At 49.1% G+C, this 21119-nt stretch overlaps 1 protein-coding gene across 4 annotated transcripts in view; it reads right to left on the bottom strand.

Annotated features, from left to right (window-relative positions):
• The window catches only part of LOC135896242 (ecotropic viral integration site 5 ortholog-like), a 260532-nt gene that overhangs the window by 59474 nt on the left and 179939 nt on the right, over positions 1-21119 (bottom strand). For 2 of the 4 annotated variants that reach the window (XM_065424603.2, XM_065424602.1), the window contains one exon: positions 846-1139. In XM_065424603.2, the coding sequence (XP_065280675.1) occupies positions 846-1093 (248 nt within the window). In that variant the 5' untranslated portion in view covers positions 1094-1139. Of the gene's footprint in view, positions 1-845; positions 1140-1792; positions 2695-21119 lie in introns of those variants that run through there. The other 2 variants (XR_010562642.2, XM_065424601.1) reach the window with 2 other exon arrangements.

The raw sequence follows: 21119 nt of genomic DNA, 5'->3' as shown, positions 1-21119 counted from the left end.
TTTTCTCATTGGCACTTCTCATCTAATTATAATATTTGAGAAGTTGATTAATTAATTAAGACTCATTATCTAACTAGGCAGAACGAAAAAATAATTGGAGTACCTCCAAGTGATGGCAAACAACACTACTTTGTCTCTGTTCAGCTATGTGGCATTCACATGCTTTTAAACTGTGGCTAAAGTAAGCTGGGGCAACATATATATATATATAAACCAAGCGAATGTATCTGCAGATCCAGTGGTTAAAGGCACTCAAAAGGAATGGGTGAACTAAAGCATGTGCAAAAACATTTTTCTTCAGTAGTTTCGGCTTGGGTCCCGCCTTCATCAGGGAATACATTGACGAAGGGTGGATCCTGGTGGAAACGTTGAAAGAAAAATTAATATTTTCATGTTTTTCGGTTCATTTTGTGTGCGCGTGTGTGTGTGCGCGCATATGCGCGTGTAGCCCACATTACGCTGCAGAAAGTAAAAGTCGAAAAAGAGGAGCAATAATGCAAACAAGTATTACACTCTTTGCATTTTTTGCAAGAGCATATTAAACCTTTAGGAATTATTTAAAACAATAGACAACCAATGTAACTAAGGAAGAATCCCTGTGCCCACAGCACTGATGCAGAACTAAAATTTTTATGTGAATAATAAGTTATGCTTATTCAATGTTTTGCATACAGCATTAGGGAACTCAGGAACTGGTTCACAGCACATCTATAACAGCCCCATTCTTTACCGTGTTCTTAATGAGTGATGCAGAAGACACACAGGAGGCACATTTATCTCCACACGATAAAAGCAGATGTGTCAAAGGTAATGCAAGGACATGACCTAGGCCATAGCACCTGTACCTATTCTGCTCTTCAAGGCGTGCAAGCAGCTCCATGTCAGCCTTGCTAACAGGTGTGGATGCAACTGGGGTGGGTGCGTCCACTGGTGTTGCACTGGTCACTGAGGGATGGCCAGGGAGTGCTTGTGGTGAAAGGCTGCCAGTGCTGTTCCCGTTGGTTGTGGCGGCAGCAAAGTTGAGAGTGGTGGGGTGGTTGTGGTTGGCGTCACCCCCTTGCGGAGAGCAGGGCTTCACCTCAGCCTCACTCATAGGCCCCTCAGGGTGGCTCGATCCATCCACACTCAGGATGGGCTCCCTATAATTGTAAGGAATTCGGAGGCACATTAGATTGCAGCCACATTTTAGTTGTTCAGGCTGCTCAAAAGTGACAAGGTGCAATACATAATGCATTAGAAAACATCTCTTCATGGGAGAGACAAAACCAACAAAGGACATGAACAGTAAGCCTGAAGAAGGTTAACAACAACAACCTCAAGAAATGGTTATGTTTGAATAAGCATATACAAATATTCCATCTTAATTCTCTACACACCAAGTCATTACTAGATTATCACCCACTAAAAGTGCAGTACCTGATCCTTGCTCCTGCAAATAGGTTTGACTTTAGTAAATGCAAAGAACATTCAAGTTCTAGTTCATGACAAAGTACAGCTAGCAGACACACATCTTTCAAGCACATGTAGATGCTTATTTCTGGCACCATCAAACAACCTACTGAGATGTGTCGTTGACAAACACAGCATGTCCTCTATATGATATGAGGCTACCTGCAAGTGGCAGCTGTTCACATGTGGTTCTTTTTTTTTTTGTGAGTGTTATGCTTGGCATTCAAGGCCACGTGCATGTGAAGCACCAGACAGTATGCGAGTGGAACTTGAAGGTGATGGCCACATGGCGTCATCAACAGCACTTCCTGCGCCAATTAGGGCTCATAAGTGCCACGCTCACCCATTAGCGGCGCGTAGCACGTGCAGCCTGCCAAACACTTCTGGAGACACACTGTGTTGACCACAGCCCACGATAATCGGCCGCTGTCTGCAGAAACGTCGCCGCTGTAGATCGGCGTCGCTCGTTGCAGATCCGGTCGAGGCTCCAGGACCTGCTTGACCGGCCGCCATGACGACGGCGCCTGCACCAGCAGGCGCCACGGAAAACGCGCTTGCTTCTGCAGACTGCTCGCGACATAGCCGTTGCTCCTGCAGCAACTCAACCGTCTTGGCAACAAGTCTGATGGCCCTAAATGACGTTAACCGAAACTTCTGCAGCCCCGTAGATATTCCGGTTCGGTCAGTCGAGTCGCATGCATTTTCGCAGCTGCTGCTTTGCATGTCTCGTAGCTGTGCTCGTCTTCCGGCTACTGAGAAAGGCGCGTGTATCGTTGGTCGAAGCCACGTATTCTCGAAGGCGTACACGGTATCTCTTGGCCACAGTAGCTAGACGTACAGCACGTTAACACGCTACTGCAGCCTCCAAGCAGGTGTGAAAGCTTCCACAAGGCCGCGCTGGATCGGTGGGGGACATGGAACGTCATGAAATGGGATCCTTTGAGCCGCCAAGTCAGCGAAACGGCGGCGAACGGGCTCGAGTCGTCCGCAGCTACCGGCTGACAATGCAAAACATCTTACTTGTTTTGCCACCTCCGACTAAGGCACGTTAGTCCTAATTGCCCTAATGAGCCCCAATTCTTTCCTTCGCATAGCTGGATTCACCAAGGTGCCAAACGCGCGTAGATCGTGTTGGCGAAATTTTGCTGCCGTTTTATATTAATTACGACGTATTGCCTGGAAAATAAAAGCGCATTCCGCCTTCACACACGCGCCAGGTCGAGGTCGATGCTCTGATAAACAAGATTTTTCTTTTTCCACCAACAGGAAATGCGATGACGTACGCACGTATCTCGAGTAACGGCTTTAAACTTATTTTCGACACGCTCGGACCGGCTAACACCAAAACTGTCAGTGCGCGTTTTCTGATTTGAAACTCATATAAGCACGCTTCAAATAACCAACAGACGTCGACTGGCTGCAGTGTAAATTCAGCCGTAATCGTGCACACGACTCCATGGTAATCGTACAGGTACCACGCACAGCAGCCACAAAGTCTCTAGTGTGAAGTGGAAGAAAACGGGCGGAATGAGGAAATAACTTTGCACAATGCGCTCCGATTCTCGGCCGATATCCCGCCGCAGTGGGTGTATGTCACTGCTCCTCGGTTTGTGCGCAGCTTTTATGATCGACATCGACCCAGGGAGCCTCTTGTATAGGAGAAACTGGAAAGAAGAAAGGTCCAACGAGAGAAGATTCCTTGCAACGAAACAACCCGGCCATCCTGTCTTTGCCCAAGGAGGCAGAAAAGTTACTCATATACGTAAGGCCCGCTCCGGAGCGGCCCTGAACAAAATGGGGGGAAAAAAAGAAAAAGGCGCTCCGATGTTAACGTGGCCGAGTGTCCCGACGAAGATGAAGAAGACACTGCTGCAACAGGCCAATCCTTTTTCGTAGGTACGCGCCATAAGCTGAAAGCAACAACACCGACCTCTCAGTTGAGGGGAAAATAATAAGAGCCGACCTCCCGGACATTTAGGTCCCATGCGAAATAGAGACCTTAACCTTGGCTGCAAGAGTTTTCGCTTTTAATAAATATACAAACCGTATTATTTATTTATTTACTTATTTATTCCTAAATTCGTCCGACTAGATTACTAAATGCGTCCGACTTGTCATAACTATTTCGTCCGACTTAATGTTTAATTTTTGTGTTTTCATTTCCGTCATTTTCATTAATCAATACACCCCACATTCTCTTTCTTTTCATAAACACGTACCATCTCAACTTCTGTTTCATTTGCTTAATAGAATATACTCTAATTTATTACATTTGTGCTATACAATTCTTGGTCATCCCCCCCCCCCCCCTCGATTCATTGTATGCTTCATTACCATATACACTGCTACTACTACTACTGCTGCTGCCGTCAGGCACAGCATCAAACATATCCTGTGGGAGTGCGAGGTCCTCAGCCCGCTCCGAGACGCCAGGCTTGCGCAGCCCTAGGAGACGTATCGTATCGGATTATATCCGATACGATACTTTCAATACGTTCACAATTTTTTTATTATAGATCTATATAATGCAGCAGCAAACGCATATGCACAAAACTGTTTGCTTGGAAATTTTTTAACTCTGGCCAACCTTGTTTCATTAAACATCTGTTAGCATCTCAAAATGTTTGCCTTTCTTGTTCAAAGTATAATATTTTTTATTCCGAAACAATTTACTGGGGCTGTTTAAGCTGCTTAACATGAAAGCTCTTTATACGCTGCGCTGTAAGCGGTTTTTGCTTGTCGCTTTTGTAATTGATGGGAGTCGCTGCTCTGCTTGCCGACCAGCTAGCAGGCCACCATCTAATTACAAGAACGTCAATCAGAAGCCTCTGCATGATGGCGCAAATACTGGTGTGGTGCTTTACCTTGTCTGCAAACGTATTGCCGTTTAAGCATGTAACGTAGTCCAAAAAAATTGCTTTTGGTGCTTGCGAGCAACAGTCACGTACACAAAATAGCCGCCTTATGCACAAGTCTCCCGGAAGCAGCGACACTTTGGTTCCCAACAGTCAAACTTACATCCACGAGATCTTCAAATCGTTGATGTGTGAAAGCAGTGCTAGACGCAAGGCAACCCCATTCTTGCATTCTTCAGACTTCGTGACAAAGCACCACGCAAGAGAAACTTCGATACCGACACTACAAGGGCATCAGAATCTGCGCGAATGACGCCGCACGCATTGGCGTACGCAGCACAGTACGCCAATGCCTCGGAAGCATGTCGCAGCATGCCAGGACTTTTTTAACCCCGAAGCTATCTAAGGAAGCTAGACGAAGTTCCCGGAACTAATCGAATTGTTATCGCCGTCGTCGCCCACTCGGTCTTCCGCGCCTAATTTTTCAGCACAGGTGCGCCGCTCGCAGCTTCGCTGCACGCTGCACGGAATTTCTATATGGGCCTCTTTTGCGTGACGTAGCTCAAGGGGAGAGGATACAGCCAGAAGGCCTTAAAGGAGTACTGCCAAAAAAATTTTCTACCTTGTTCTTTCTGCTGCAATAAGTAGCTAATGACCCAGTAATCACGGCACGAAACGTCATTGGCTTCAGAACGCGACAGGTAATTATTTGGAGTCTTGTTTTTAGCGACCAGTTCAAGTTTCGGTTTGAGAGAGCAACGAGATGGGCCGAAGAAGGAATGTAAACGCAGCTGGACACGTAATTAGGGTGGCTGCCGTAATCGCACAAAACTGTGACGTGCGCACGCCAGCGCATTCGCCGGCGCGCGAGCTTCGTGTTGCTAGTTCGTCTGCTACGCCTACGCGTGTCTTGCGATGTCCTCGCCATCACCGTCGTCCAGCAGTGACTATTTCCTGCTTGCTGTAGTCGCCGCCGAATCGGACGTGGCCAACCACATTTGACAGGATCCACTACAAAGCAGCAAGTCGGAAAGTGCGGCTAGCGACAGCTATATCAATATGCGTACGCACTGCTACAAGTAGTACGAGCCATTCGTCGCGGGCGCTTTGGGAATGAAGCATATTCCGGAGCAGAACACAAGGCGAGGTAAAAGTCGGCACAGCATCAGGCTTGGGGGTACTGTAAAGTTAGGGAGGTCAATCCCACCACTGGCAACCAGTTGTAACGTTTGGAGTCGGGCATGAAATAGATGGTAGCTGGCCCATGCCGTCGCCCAACTTATCCACGCTGAGGACGTTGTTGAAGGGAAGGACTGCTTCTCATCGAGAACGAGGAATATGGGTTTATTTACAGTATCTACATAAGGACGTTGCAGTTCATCAGTCTAGCATGACTGCGAGAGAACGCACACTCAGCAGCCGCTCAACAGCTGCTTATAAACACGCTGTCCTCCCTAGATCCCTAGGTGAGGAAAAAACGGCAGTTCACCGCCAATTCGTAGCGTCCAACGTCATCGCAGTCAACCCGCCTTTTCGGGGGAGGGTTACACATTTCTTCCACACAGGTTTTACTGACCACGCCGAAGTGAGTGGGTTCCTGGAGACACGGGGCTTGGCCCGGGCAGGCGCCTCTTCATCCCAGTGTTGACCCCGCAGACAATGGCCACCGCGTCCGACCATGACTTCTAAGCCCTGTGAGACGGCCGCGCAAAATATCTTCCAGGGCATCCCCTGCTTCAAACAGCGGGCACGGCGAATCCACGAACAATGCTTGGTCCGCCGACCGCGTTTAGTCATAGCGGCGCCGTGGGAGTGTTGGCGCGGCTCATCGTCTTCCCTACGAAACGAGTCACCGCGGCAGGTGGCGAAGGCTTCCATGGTCGCTTCGGGGAAGCTCGCCACGCTCGCAGCTGCAGCTGGCTGAGAAAACTTTGCATGTCGGCACCTCTACAAGCCGCTCCTAACGGTACGTATAGCCTTGGCGGAAGATAGTCGGACTGCTCCAAGCTCGGCCGGTTTTGTTTATACCAGGCATGCTCGAAATGAAACGAGCAAATCTGGCTGCTCTTCAACGGGGTCAATTCTAAGCGTCCAGTGGCGCGCACGAACGGACCACTTCTGCCGCTTACCGACGGCGACGGTATAGCCAACAATCAATCCAGGCGAGCTGGCGTTCGCTGGGAAACGGTTTATAGGCCTAGCTCGCTGGGCGTCGAATCCGAGGCCGACGGCCCTTGCGACCCGTCCGCAGCTGGTAATAAAGCATCTATATGCGTCAACACAATCAACATCTGCCCATTTATGTCGCTCATAAGCGGCAATACAAATACTTTTCCCGTCGCCGTTGGGAGCGATGAGAAAACACGTTAGCCGGTCGAGCCGCTTCGCAGAGGCGATTGCAGCAGCGGCTGCGCTGACCGCTTGCCAGTCGAAATCACGCCAACGATTTACTATATCGCGCAACATTTTATAACATGCATACTTCCGAGGTCACTATATGAGTTATTTCGTGCCAGAAACAAATTTTAGCCGATTTTTGTGCAGCCGTCAGCGGCGAAAGAGGTCAGCGTGACGCCAAGGGAGAGAAAAAAAAAAGAAAGGCACCGGGACGATCGGAGCGGCGAGAAACTTGCTCGGCTAGCCATATAATATATATAGTAACCCATATAGAATCGGCTAGCCATATATGCAGCTTCGCTGTAAAAATGACTCATGTACACACTTTGCAGAGTTCTGTCAAAGTGTGTGTATGAGTGTCTGCATGATTCTGTCTGTGGTATCATAGCCTCAGTTCATTTGCGCCATTAAACCATACATAACTAACTAGCATGGTCATGCCATCGTATTACTTGCGTTCGGCGAAAACCCACTAAGCACCGCAAGGTAGAGTTACATGAGTGAACTGCATGGACCGGTCACTGCTACAGACATGTGCATCGGTGATCTGCACCGTTCCGACGGGAGCCGCGCGAAATATGAATCATGTTTAAAAAGCAGCGCGAAAACCTGCACATGACGAAAGAAAAAAGAAACAGAACGACCGTACAAAGCACCGACTATCAAGTGACGGAAATTTATCGAAGCAACCTAGCTTTACATAGAGATCGTGCAAACAGCACCATTCACGAATACATAAAAAAGAGGGAAGCGTAAAAAAGGGGAGGGAGGGAGAAAGACAAAGGGCACAAATTGGAATAATAATAACTTGCACTACGATAGTCACGCAGCGAAAACACGCACTCCCTGTGGGTATCAAAGATCCAAAAGAGCGACTTCACTATCTAATCGGCACCAACTTGCTCAGTTGACTATCCTCCTTGGTACATTGGTATCCTCCATGGTACATTGGAACTATGGTACATTGATAAGCCATGGATTATCAATGTTTGACACTTGCTTATCAGCAAGACATCCACTCCGTAGTATGATAGTTCGAAAAACCAACACTGCGGACACAAAGCTATATGTATACAGAGCACCGGAATCCGCTCGGCGTATATGTAAATGCTCACACTGCTGTGTTGACAATAGTTATTGAGAGGATAGGTTTTCCGGGAGTGCGCTGAATCTTGAGCGTCAGGTGGCCAGCAAGCGGAAGCAAGTACGCCTGCTACATAGGGTACAGGTACAATATATCGCAACTCAGTGAGACGTTTAGAGAGGGTAACAGCTCCTGTCGTGGGCGACAGTGTGCAGCTTTGCGTCGAAAACTACAAGAACCGCGCACGCATAACGGTTGTTACATATTTCGACTCCTCAACCCGCTCTTTCACGCGAGCGGCAAGTGAAGCGCTTGGGTAGTCCCCCGCACCAAAAGCGTCGCATGAGGACGAACCGCGCAGCGTCAAGGCAGGTGCTGGGCGCGTTTATGGCACGGGGTGTCACATCAGCATCAGAACTGTTTGCACTATCCGCTGCGGAACCGCTCCGTGTTTGTACAGGCGCGCCTTCTCGACACACGAAGAGCCTCTCGTTGCGGTCCCTCTCGCACAGGGGTACACGCTTGCTGCTGCGAAACACCGGACACGCCCCGCATACAAAGGGGCCGCCAGCGTATACAACGCAAGGTGGAATTAGGAGAACGCGAACCGCGGCAAGCATTCAAGTGAGAGGCTCCACGAACACGTGCCATCACGAGAGTCGCGCGCCGACCAGTTATAAGAGGCGAAGAGCAAGCAACCGATCCACGTGACTATAGCTAACGGCGAGGGCAGTTGCTCAATATTTCCTCGCGCCTGTGGCCCCAGCGCGGCAAATATTTCTTTTCTTTTAGTTGCACAAGCATGGGAAGGTATAGGCTATGTCAGTACCGGCTATCAAGGTGGACGGACCGGTAAAACGAAGTAGCGACACGGCTGGGGGTGACAGCAAAGAAAGCACATGCACGTATGCATGCATGCATGCGGGCAGCACGGGCGTTCGATCTTTTCTTTCTTTATTCATTTATACCACCTCGTCCCCGCCGGCCAAGGCGACCTGACGCGCCAGCAACGTTAGCGACGGGCGTCGCTCCCCGAAGGAGAAATCGGGAGCATCGAAAGTCAACCTACATTCGCGGTTCTCTGCCCTCCCCGAACTCTTGCACGTTGCGTCCGCGAAAATGCTGTTCTGACGACCGCCGATCCCCTGCGCTTTTTTTTCTTCTTTTTTCCTCCCTCACGCTCTTACAAACGTACTCTTTCGGACTGATGCCTTTTTCGCAGTGCGTCTGCCCTTGGTGCATGTGACCCACATGCACCACAGATGGAAAGCTCGATGACTGGGACTACAGAACTTGCTAAAGGCCGTTCAATGTTAGCAAACACTTGCCTGTTTTAGTGAAGATGACGTGTAATACATGTGATATATTTTTTATCGTTACCGCGAAGCGCTTTAAAATAGCGCTATACCACTCTAATGTTACTCCTATCACCTCGGGCACCAGCTTATTCCTTTTGCGCCTGCTAACTATAAGCCGCGCAAAGTTAGTTTGCGCACGCTGAGCGTGCACTTGGCGTGCTTTAATAGCTGGTAAGCTGACGAGGCGATATATGTTTTAGCAAAGCACGAACGCTTTATGTTACATTATACAGCAAGAACTTAGCTCACTGCACTATCTATATAAAATCGTCGTTCCCTAAACAGCTGCTATTTTATATACCCTTTCTCTTCCGCCCTACCGTGGAGTAACAGGACAGAGGCATTCTCCTCCGATCGACTCCCTTCTCTCTCTCTATCGACTAACACATCAATCGGCGTATCAATTGATTACTCTAAAAACTATGAATGACATAGTGAATGATCGGTCATGCGATCAGCCAAGCGGCTGGCTAAAATGTGAGCTCATTAATGAATTAAGATGTGTCAGTTTATGTGCATGCTGCTCTCGTCCTTTTAAGCTGTCGGCTTGCCACGACACCCGATGCGGGCAACTTTTTAAATGCGAACGCATTATATCACCCATTACGCGAAAATCTGGCGTTATAGTCGGCGCCGTGGCCGAAGGATGGTACCAAAAATGGCCGACGGCAAAGGGTAAAAACATGCCAAAAAACAGTCGGAGTAACAACAAATTTATCAGGGATGTTTCTGTAAACAAAGTAAACTCATCCCTCAACGAAAGCGGAGCACGTCAGGCAAGTGGACCGTTTTACGCAGGACAGCAATTATTCACGGTATCTCTCAATCGTGCATAAGCATGCCGACAGAGCATATGCAGTCAATCCGCGAAGAATACCTTGCAGTAAGGATTTTGAGCATGTTCCGATACGTATACAACCTAAGTGGGTGGAAGCCCCCCTGCTCACACGCGCAAAACAATCCTGCGGGAAGGAAAACGGAGCGGGAGGCCTGGGAATCATCGGGCAAACGGCCCGGCTATGAGGGAGCGTCAACAACCACCATGCACTGAAGCGCCGCGCGTTGTGTCGGCTGTCACACGAGAACGAAGAAATCTAGGGTATGTATATACACAGCGGCCACGGCGATGTCAGTGGCGACGACCACCGCTCGATTATACCATACCCGCTGCGGGCCCTCAGGGAACCTGCGCCAGTACTCCGCTATTCATAGCCCATCCCTTTCGCCACTGTCGGCCAGCGACCACTCTTATCTGAGCATTCGGTAAGGCCTTTGCGACACCGCTCGTTACCCGGCCGATCGCCGCCGCTATACAGCTCGAGGGCGGTATATATACCATGCAGACGGGCAACGGTCACGCTCGTCGACCCAGAAAAAGAGGAAAAAAAAAAAGGAAGAAACGGAGGAGGGGAGTGAGGCCTAAAGTCCCTCAAGTGAGGCCGGCTCAAGATGCACCAAACTTTCGGCAGGGCCTGGAGAGAGAGAGAGAGAGAGAGAGAGAGAGAGAGAGAGGACGCAAGCCTGGCTGACAGCGAATGGCGCAGCTGTCGCAGTTCCCTAATCAATCGCGTTTAGCGCCGCCGCTATCCGTGCCGGCTGTTCGATCTGCGAGTCCAAGGGAGAGAACAGTGGCGAATTTGTGTCGGGTGCGTGCGTCGTCCACCGCTCTAGGTCACCGCAAGGCAAGAAAGGGTTGCGAGCGAACACGCGTGGCCAGCCCGCGTTCCTCCTGCCACCGGTTTCGATCGCTTGCTTCTTTTTTCCCCACGCCGTCTCGCGCTGACCCTATTTCCATAATTCCGGTCGTTCCTTGATCTTGCCCTGTTTGATGCACGAACTACGTTTTACTGCGTTTTCTCCAAATGTTCGAAAACCTCAAGAAAAAAAAAGTATAGACGTCACGATTTCAATGCATACGAGGACGACTTGCACACGACATTTACGTACCTCAAACAGTCCACGAAAGCGAAAATATTCGGGTCGCGTCCGTTGACCAGCGAGTTCAATAAAACATTCCTGGCGGCTATTTTTCCCGTTTTAAACCAGATTTACAGATTCTTACCTCCTTAGGCTGTGGCACCGTATATAAGGCGCCCATTTAGTCTGTCACATTTGCTACAAGTGCAACTGCCCTCATTCCCTTAAAGAAAAGCTTGAGCCTCTTTCCCGCACTTAGGTTTCCATTTCTGACCGCTATCGACTTGCGTGCACTATATTATAATGTCCGATGGTTGGTTTCCAAACAAGTCCCCCAGCCCAAATACCCGATGTTTTGCATGTATAAAAACTGGAATAAAGCTTACTTACGAATACCCCTCGTGGAATTCGCTGCTTTCAGACGCTTGGTGCGTTAGGCCCCGCATCGTGCAGCACCAATTTACTTTTAAAAAAAGAGAGAAAGAAAATTCAGAGCCATTTCACCCTGCGAAGGTGGATGTCCAGCGGAGCTGTACATGTGGCGATAAATATGTTGATAATAAATACGTCGATTGAAAATGAAAGACACATACCACAATGAATTTAGTTTTCTCACAATTTTTGTTGTTGTTTTACTAAATTGCACACTGGATGCTTTTTTTTATTTTAACCTTCTTTCGTTTGCTTTTTTTTGGATTTACTACTTGGTCACTAAGGTGACTATCGCTTTATGATCGCTATGATATACGGCCAGCGGCTCTGTGGCGACACTGGAAAAGTTCTTGGCCAATGTGAGGTCTATACACGACCGATGACGAGTCGGGGGCACAGTGATGTTGGTGTAACACAGAATGCCGAAACTTTCCAAGAGAAACGCGACGGACCGCTTTCCGTCTGGCCGAGACACGTCTATGCTGACGTCACCCACAATTACGATGGGAGTTCAGTCGGTAGGGGTGATCCAACCAAAGGTGCTTGGCGTCTGCGGCACGATCTTCGTCCGTATTACGTGCCGCCCGCCGTCGCCGCGCACATTACAGCTTCTGTTCACCATGGTGTTCTTCGTAGGCGCGCTGTTCTTCCGCAGTCCTTACCGCACGCGGACTACCCATCGCACGGGTGGAAGGAAACTGAGATGAGGTTACGTGGTTTGCTTATAGAGCCCGTGACATTAAACCGCAACCCATACCAAACAGTGTCTATTCCGGTTTCACCTTTTTATTACGATTTTTTAAAATCCCAATACGTTTTGACACTACTCGAGATTAAATGCAGTTGGGGCATACCCTGCGATACGCTTTTGCTTTTTGATTGAGCTCTTCTAGCTCTCGGGTGGCCCGCCATCAGTTTTGCCTACGCACACAAACCGCCAAAACCTATCGTATAAACGGGCTCCGCTGTAATAATCATAATTTTAATAATGAGAACGCACGGGCGCCAACAAACCTGATGCGCACATCTGATGCTGTTTCATACAATTCGAAAACGACACAGCCAGTTCAGCAAGGGGCTGCGCACTTCTGCAACAAAGTGTGCTCCAAAGCAGCGCTGTTCCATACCTCGAGCGTCAGACGTACACGAACGCCGTGCAGGAGCGATAGCACAGCTCATCCGATCAAGCCACGCGATCGTGGCCGAAGCTAACATATAATAAAAATGGAAAGAGCCAGAAAATCGACGACGAATATAAGAGGCCGCAATTCAAACGACGCCCCCCACTTCAGACCGGTTTTATGGCGTGGCAGTAAAGCAAAAACTTTAACCGCAAGAGCTGCACGTCGGAGTGCGAAGCCGAATTCGACAAGATTGCCAGCAGATGGACAGAAGCGCAAGTTGCTCCATCGGACAGTCGCGGTGTGCACGTTAACCGTTACACTGTATAGGCGTAGATACGAAGTGCACATATGTAGGGCGATGTCCTGTATATATCTACAATCCATGTATACGTACGCAGTTCATTGCACGGCTGCGACACTATTTTGACGTGCAAGAAGTAAAATAGCGCCAGCGCACCAAGATATCTGTACGGCGTTTGTCACACATTTTTGGCGACGGAGCAGCAGTGCTTCCCCACGTGCGGTTGTTACCGCTGCGCTGGCCTCCATCGGAACGCGCGGAGCGGGAGAAAGGCGCGTGAAATCTGCGTCCATGCGTCCCATTCATTACGGATTAGACGACACACACAAATATGCGCGCGATAACCAGTGATGATTTGAGACGCTGAAAAGACTTGTTCTTGCTTCGCTGCGCGCCAATAAGTATTATCTGATAGCGACACTACAGAGATATGCATTCCTCTCTGTATGTACTGCACATCGTTGCACCATGCCCTCGAGCCGCTCAAAGAGAAAATATTCAGAGACGGACAGACTTGTGACGCGTCTCAGTGCCGCCCAATCACTCCGCACACGAAGACGCCACAGACTATGCTACTAGCTGCACGATTTGTTGCAATTCAGCCACCATAAAGACCGTGCCACTCGAGTGAATCCAGCCTAAAAAGGAATGATTCAGTGTAACTGCGAACAGCAGTTACGAGTTCTGAACTTGACCGACCGCGTTCGCTCGTTCATCTTTGGTTAAGACATGCAAAAGGAGATATCCAACTTGGGACTGAACGAACGATTTCAAGGCCAGCATTCTAATACGTAGCGGCTGCTTTGCGAGTACTCTCGCGGGTGCTGAAAAACGCCGACGTCGCGCTCATCAAACCTGGTTCTCGATCTCGTGTATATCGCAGCGCCTGCACAGAGTCGATCGATACGCGGTTGCGTGCCACGTTGGCGCGTCGATTCACCGGCGTTCACATCTCGCTGCGCGTGCAGTCTGCCAGACTAGCGAAGGCAATACCAGTATAAAGGCCGCTTAAAAATTAAATTATGGGGTTTTACGAGCCAAAACCACTTTCTGATTACGAGGCACGCCTTAGTGGGGGACTCCGGAAATTTGGACCACCTGGGGTTGTTTAACGTGCACCTAAATCTAAGCACACGGGTGTTTTCGGATTTCGCCCCCATCGAAATGAGGCCGCCGTGGCCGGGATTCGATCCCACGACCTCGTGTTTAGCAACCCAACACCATAGCTACTACGCAACCACGGCGGGTTAAAGGCCACTTCGCGGTAAGCTCGCCAACCGGGCATGTCCTGCTCGAAGTGACTGCGGACAGCGTACGTCTGGTAGGTCTCGCCTCGCTTTGAGGAAAATAAAATATTGCATTGAATCGAACCACTGCCCTCAAGCACAGCAGCCCGGTGCTCGAACCATTATGGCCACGATCGCAGTTTTCTTAATTTTTTTATTTATTTATTACGTGGAAGCAGAATCTTCAGCACAATAAGAAAAACAAACACTAAAGAAATTTAAAGTGGCTGAAAACACATTCAAAAGTCAGGCAAGCACGCGCAAGCGTCCAATAAAGGCATTACGGCCCCTATCACAGGCATGCTTCTCTCGTTGCAAAGCCACCCAGCTCTACGAAACACAGGGTGCGTGCCACTATGTCGCCTCCTCTGCATGCTTGTGACAACCCGAGCTTTGAGGCCACATGTTAGACTGCACTATCTCAGGGACTGGCTCACTTTTCCCATACTTTCCTCGTAGCAGCGTACACTACGTATAAACTGTGCGACGTTGTAGCAATATCGCCCAAGTTACACACGTTTTAACATTTGTTCGCCGGAGTTCAAATGCCATCGTCATTTTAACATACACCACACGACATAACCAAAGGTACGCAAGATCGCATACACGTAGTCGCTGATGACGTCGCAATCCGTGCTTCTCTCACTTACGATCGTTCACCACTACCTATGCACAAAGAACCCAACAATCGGCCTGTCGCGGGCACGCGGTAAGCGGCCGGCGTAGAACTAATGCCGTTGCCGTTATACGAGCGTCTATACAGCGTGGTTGTTGTGCTGTAGTCGTCACACACGGGTGCACACGCGACCCGCACACACAACTGCACATTTTACATTAACACGTTGGTACCCTCACATCGTTTAGCGGAACCCCCAAAAATGATGGACAGCCAGATCTGCACAACGCTCCGCATTACAGATTTCCCACAGTGCGTGGGATCTACAGCTTTTTTTTTTTTATGTAATGAACTTTTTTTCTAGGAGTACCTAGGGATCAACATTCAAAGTCACATGGAATTATATTCTTTATTTTTACTTGGTACAATAGTGCGGTACAATATTTGGTACAATAATATCTCGAAACTGGTGTCATCCTGAAAATTAATTTCAAGTGGACGCGTCTTGCAAGCTTTCACCGGCTACAATTCGCAAATTGCAATATGTGCCGTGAAGTAAATAATTAAGAAGTTAATTGGTGAATTTTCGTTCATTAGTTGAATATGTGTTTAGATTTCTAGTGCTAGTAATGTATGCGTCTTCGAATAATCCAGCTCAAGGACAAGAATTATGCTATCTGCAACAGGCGATCTTTAAAAATTCCATAAAACTTAAAACCTACGCGCACACAAGAGCACGCGCACGGTTAAAACGAAAAAAAAAAAACGTATGGTTCCTACTGCAGCTAGGGAGGTATTCTGCAAGAGTCCACCTAGTGGACATGTCTATTTCGTCTGCTGTTGAAGTTCTGATTGGCTGGGAGGGGGTGCGCATCCGCAGCAACCAGGCCCACAGCTAATCAGCACTTCAGAAGTAGACGAAATGAACAAGTCCACTAGTTTTACAGAACACCTCCCCAGCTTGTCAAAATCGTATACGGCGTCTGAGAATGAGGAAACGTTGCCTGTGGGAGGTTGCGTTGCCTTTCTCTGCTTTCCAGTCGCTTTACGCGACACCAAAAGAGGCTTATAACCGTAGGAGTGGAACGCGTATACTCAAAATGAACCGAGCGACCTTTCTTTTACATCCGGGTTAGTGAATGGGATCAACGGCCCCTGGGAAAAGAATTCGTCGGGCCTATCGTTTTCAAGAACCATGCCATCGGCAAGACACCACGAAAAGACAACGAAGGCGCTGGTCGCCAAAAGAAGGAATACCGATAAGAAAGAGAAAGCATCTTCCCTGTTGTGCGCCTTCTTCCGCAAGCTGTGGCATGCCGCTGCCTCCAACACAGCTGGTCGGCTATGCGGCTTTACCCCCGCTAGCCTCCATTACGGCAAATGACCCGCACACAGCCTTTCCCGTACGGCGCACAAATGCTGGAGTCGGCGACTTGGATGTCGCGGACCCGCACTCTCTCAAACCACGTGGCAGCGCAGGGCTTGTGCTGCATTAGACGAACATACACGCCATATGTTTTCGGTTCCCCCCCTCCCCCCTCCCGGGTATGTATGTCCAACGTTGTCCTCTTTATATTCACTGCTTTGATATCAGTCACCGAAGGGAACTTAGAACCAGGCTCTTCCACATCAATACCAGAGTTGGTTCAAATTCACGAACCGCACGAACCAGGCGTATAACAAGCTATGTATCTATTACGAGTACAAAACCAACGCTTCTGTAAACTTAGATTTTATCGTAAAGTTCCGAATTAAAAAACGAAAGTTACCGACAAAAATAAATTGGAACTGCAGCGCGGCTAACGTATAATTGCGCGTGCCATTCGAAGTACCCAATTATATACTCGGCCAGCGACCCTTAAATAAATATCTGTAAGGCGGTTCGCGCAGGGCAAGCACTGCAGAGATGCGCGCGGGAAGAACACAGGGCAGCGCAATGTCCGCACTTCGAAATTGGCAATGGCGCCAGTTCTTCTGAGGACTATAGGCACGCGGCAGAGCTCGCAAAAAAAAAAAAAGAAGAAAGACACGGAAGAAGGGTGTCTTATTCTGCTAAAGCTAACGTTGAGTCTTAAATAAAACCGACAAGCCCACTCATGACCTGCGCTAAAACCAAAAAGCGGAGCTAAGAATTTTGGGCATATGACAGGTTACGCCACAGGACAACCACCATTCGCGTCCGGAGAAAGAGCGTTTTTTACATCTCCTGTTTTGGAGCGTCCGTGTGAAAGAGTGAAAGAAGGAAGGAAATATGGGAAGGTTAGTATAGACCGGCTGGCAACCTATTGCTGGGGTAAATGCAATTAGATATGATAAAAAGAAATACACTATGATAGAGATGGCGGTATACATGCTCCTGGTTAACACACAGAATAGCTCGACAGAAGGGGCTCAAAGGCCCACTTCGCTCTCCACCCAACGACGTCCTCACTTCCTGCTTTCGGCAAGCGCTTTACCGTACACGTATTTTCTACGTTTATTTGGTCCTTTTTTCTTTGCCCTCACGAGGCACCCATGGAGGGCAACTTGATATTTTTTTTTATGATAAGGCCATTTTCAACGTTCGTGGGAAGTGTTTTACCTTATGTTATCAGACGGAACGAGCAGCGCTTACAGCTGCGGTTCAAGCATAGATAACGTCCACCCACTGGCATTCACCCTTCGACACGGTAGGCGATGCGGTGACGTGACAGTGCAATGCGAAAGCATCTACGGAGCGCTGAAATGCAGACCTAAGATCGGAAAGCTTATAGGCGGCGTCCATCACGCTTCGTCAAAAGCTCTCAAGGGAGGGCCTCGCAAGTTTCGCCAAATACGCACTGCTGGTCACCGTAGCAGCGTATAATTACAAAAAAACAAAAAAACAAAGAAGAAAGTTCCGCAAAGTGTATAAACAGGGAATCAAGCTCTCGGCGACTCAATTCCTAAAGCGAAATTGTGCCGACTAAACCATGAGCTCATCGGTATCAGCTCTGCGCTGGAAGAAGATTCCAGAATCACGCGGCCCATGTCTGTGGTCGGAGACAAAAAAACAATCGAAAGCCGGCAAAGCGTGAGGCGACCGGCGATTTTATCTGAAGCTTTTCGTGCTTGCACATATATACTCCCGGATGCGGGGCAGACAGTCTTGTTTAACAAGCCTGCCAAAGTACGTTAAAGTCCGGTCAGAGAAAGCCAATACGCGTGCCATCCGGCAGTGCACGGCAATCCGGACTATCATATGTCATTAATGATATACAGAGAATAAGGGACCTATGGGCAGTTACAAGAGGTGGAAAACAAGGTACATTTGAGGACCCTGCCAAAATGTATGGTGCGCCTGCCATTGGTCTATTCGCGCTGAAGATACGAGTTTCTTTCCAGATGCCACCAGCACGAAGAGGACGCGTTCTAGTTCAGCAACAATGAGCACACCGCAGTCACGCACCACACGCACAAACATTCAGAATCAAGGACGAGGAACGCACCTTGCCGAAAGAAGAAAAAAAAAAAGAATTGTGCAGATATTCCACGCTCTGTGGGAATCCATGATATGCGGAGCATTTTTTGCAGACGCCAGGCTATCCAGAATTGTTTGGGGTTCCGCAAAACAACACAAGGTGTACCAACGTGTTCCTGTAAAATGAATGGTTGTGTGTGCGTGTGTGGGTCGCGAACGCACATGTATGTGACGACAGCAGCACGACAAACACGCTGTAGACGATCGTACTTGTATGACAGCAATGGCATGAGTTCTGCGGCGGCCGCTCGACACAAGCATATGACATGGCGATTGTTGACTTCTACATACGTAGTGAACGAGCGGAAGTGAGAGAACCACGGATTCCGACGTCATCAGCGACTAATACAATCGTACGTACATATGACTATTTCATGTGGCTTATGTTAAAACGACGACGTCATATACACTTCGGTGAAGAAATGCTAAAAAGTGAATAACTTGGGCTATCCTGAATTCGGTAGAACGTCGCACAGTTTCTACGTAACGTACGCTGCTACGAGGAAAGTACTGGGCAAAGTGGGCTGATCCTGGAGATAGCGCAATTTAAGACGGTGTTTCGAAGCGCGAGCTGTCACAAGGAAAGGAGACGACAAAGTGGCACGCGCCGTGTGTTTCTAAGAGCTGGCTGGCTTTGGAACGAGAGAAGCATGCCTGCGATTGTGTCCAAAGGGGACACCGTTTGACCTAATAATGTTCATTGTGCTCCATAAGTTTAACAACGATTGACTTCTGGCCTTGTTGGTGCGACATCTTTGATATAGTGTTTTAGCGCAGAAACTTTTTCACGCGGACACAGGAAGGGACACACACAAGCGCTAACTTTCAACAGAACACATGGAGCTGCAGGATGGCATTCGGCAAGCCGATGTGGATTCCCGTTCGGCGCATAATACTTCAAAGAGAGTGCGACACGTTTACTCGTTTTGTTGCAGAACAAAAACTTGTTCCAAGTGTTCGAGACGGGATAGCTCGTGTAGAGCTCCTCTTACACATGAAACACTTAGAATGTAAACGTCGGGTGGGCTGGCGTTTATTAACGCAGAAAACCATAGTGTTGTATACATATTGTTTGATAAAGAAAAGAAAAGAGAAAAAGAAAGTGCTATTGGCCTAATGGTTAGAGCACCGGGCTGATGTGCTGCAGAGGCTTGATTCGGTCAGACAGCACTATATTTTTCTCAAAGCGAGGCGAGATGGGAAACCGCCTATCTTTCGCAAAGTGCGAAGAATGATTCAAATAATGCTTTGCATTAACAGGTATACGGAGACGTATGTTTCTGATATTCCGTTAAGTGTACCTGCTAGCCAAATAACTGACTAATAACAAAGGCCAACTAGAATACCGTACCGCCCCGCTATCGGCCCATTTAAGCATGCCTGGAAATGAGAACACACACCACACAGCACTCGCAGCGTAATAAAACTTGTCCAGAGTGGTCAAGCGGCCAATCTGGTCGCCATCGCTTGCGAAAGCGGAAAGTTCATACATGCCTAAGTAAGGCCACGAGAATGGTCATGCATGCTGCATGCGCGCTCCATCTACACGTAAACAAAATATACGGAACACAGCAGCTACCGCTAGGCGACGCTGGCGCAGTCCACTGACTACGGAGACGTACAAAAGCACAGCTCGCAATAGGGGATTAGAAAATTTGGTTGTGGGAGTTCATAGCATTTATTTTTTTATTGCGAAAGCAATACTGCTCGCACTTTCGGCCCATCGGTGGTCGTGGCGCCTCCTTACACAGCTGCGCGTCACGTGACCATGTGACGTCACGCCAGACCGAGCGACGGGGCCCCAGCTCGCGGCATCGATGGTGGAGGCGAAGCCTTGCGCGCCGCTGCTGCGGCGCTACCGAGAGAGGGCGCTCGCTGGTGTGACGTCACGCTAGGAGGATAAATGGCGCTACAGCTCGGCTCCTCGCAGTGGTCGGCGGGCTGCCTTGCGCTATGTCGGATGATGTATAGCCATAAGTTTAACAAAGGGCTACCATGTCTACACCATCAGCCGAACCAAGGCACAGCCAAGGGTATTGCTTTCGCAATCTTCCAGGCTTAACGAAGCTAAGCCTACAGCCAATTTTTTTTATTGTTTAACCTAGGTAGGACATTAGGCAGTATAATAGCTAGAGCTTGGTGGCGCAACCCACCGCCCCGTTCCAAAGGGGACGCTCATGACATCCATCCATCCATCCATCCATCCATCCATCCATCCATCCATCCATCCATCCATCCATCCATCCATCCATCCATCCATCCATCCATCCACTACCGCCGACAGCAGCTCGACGCCTTCACGGCTCCCTCCCGAAAATGTAAACAGGAAACCCAAAGAACCACAGCCTGTCAAGAATGGCGAGCGGCGAAACAAGATTGCCACACAGTTACGACAGGGCGACACGACGCGCACCTCTCCCTCTCCGTCGCTGCAGCTGGGAGGCGTTCAAAGAAGCGGCCTTTGCGCTGGAATCCGCCGCCTTCCACCCGCCCCCTCGACATTGTGACGGAACTAGTTCGGCGTGTGTGAACAATGATTCCGGAGTTCCCCAACGCGGAGCTGATTTGACACGCATGGACAAGCTGCCGTGGGGACAACGTATTTTGGTGCGTCTCACGCTTCGGCACCCCGCCAACGCCATCGTCGGGCATCAGAGCGCGGTTGCCTTTGTGTACGTAAACTGATCTGCAGAGCAGCGGCGAGTTGGTGATGAGTAAACGAACAGTCGCCGCGTCGTAGGACCGGCGGATCGAGTGTATAAAAACTGTGGTTGTGCGAATGCTGAGGACACTTCTCTTGA

This window comes from Dermacentor albipictus, chromosome 1 (genome assembly GCF_038994185.2).
Source record: "Dermacentor albipictus isolate Rhodes 1998 colony chromosome 1, USDA_Dalb.pri_finalv2, whole genome shotgun sequence".
In the NCBI taxonomy this organism is placed as follows: domain Eukaryota; kingdom Metazoa; phylum Arthropoda; class Arachnida; order Ixodida; family Ixodidae; genus Dermacentor; species Dermacentor albipictus.
The sequence above is the reverse complement of the archived record's forward strand: the minus strand, read 5'-3'. Positions and strand labels throughout refer to the sequence as shown.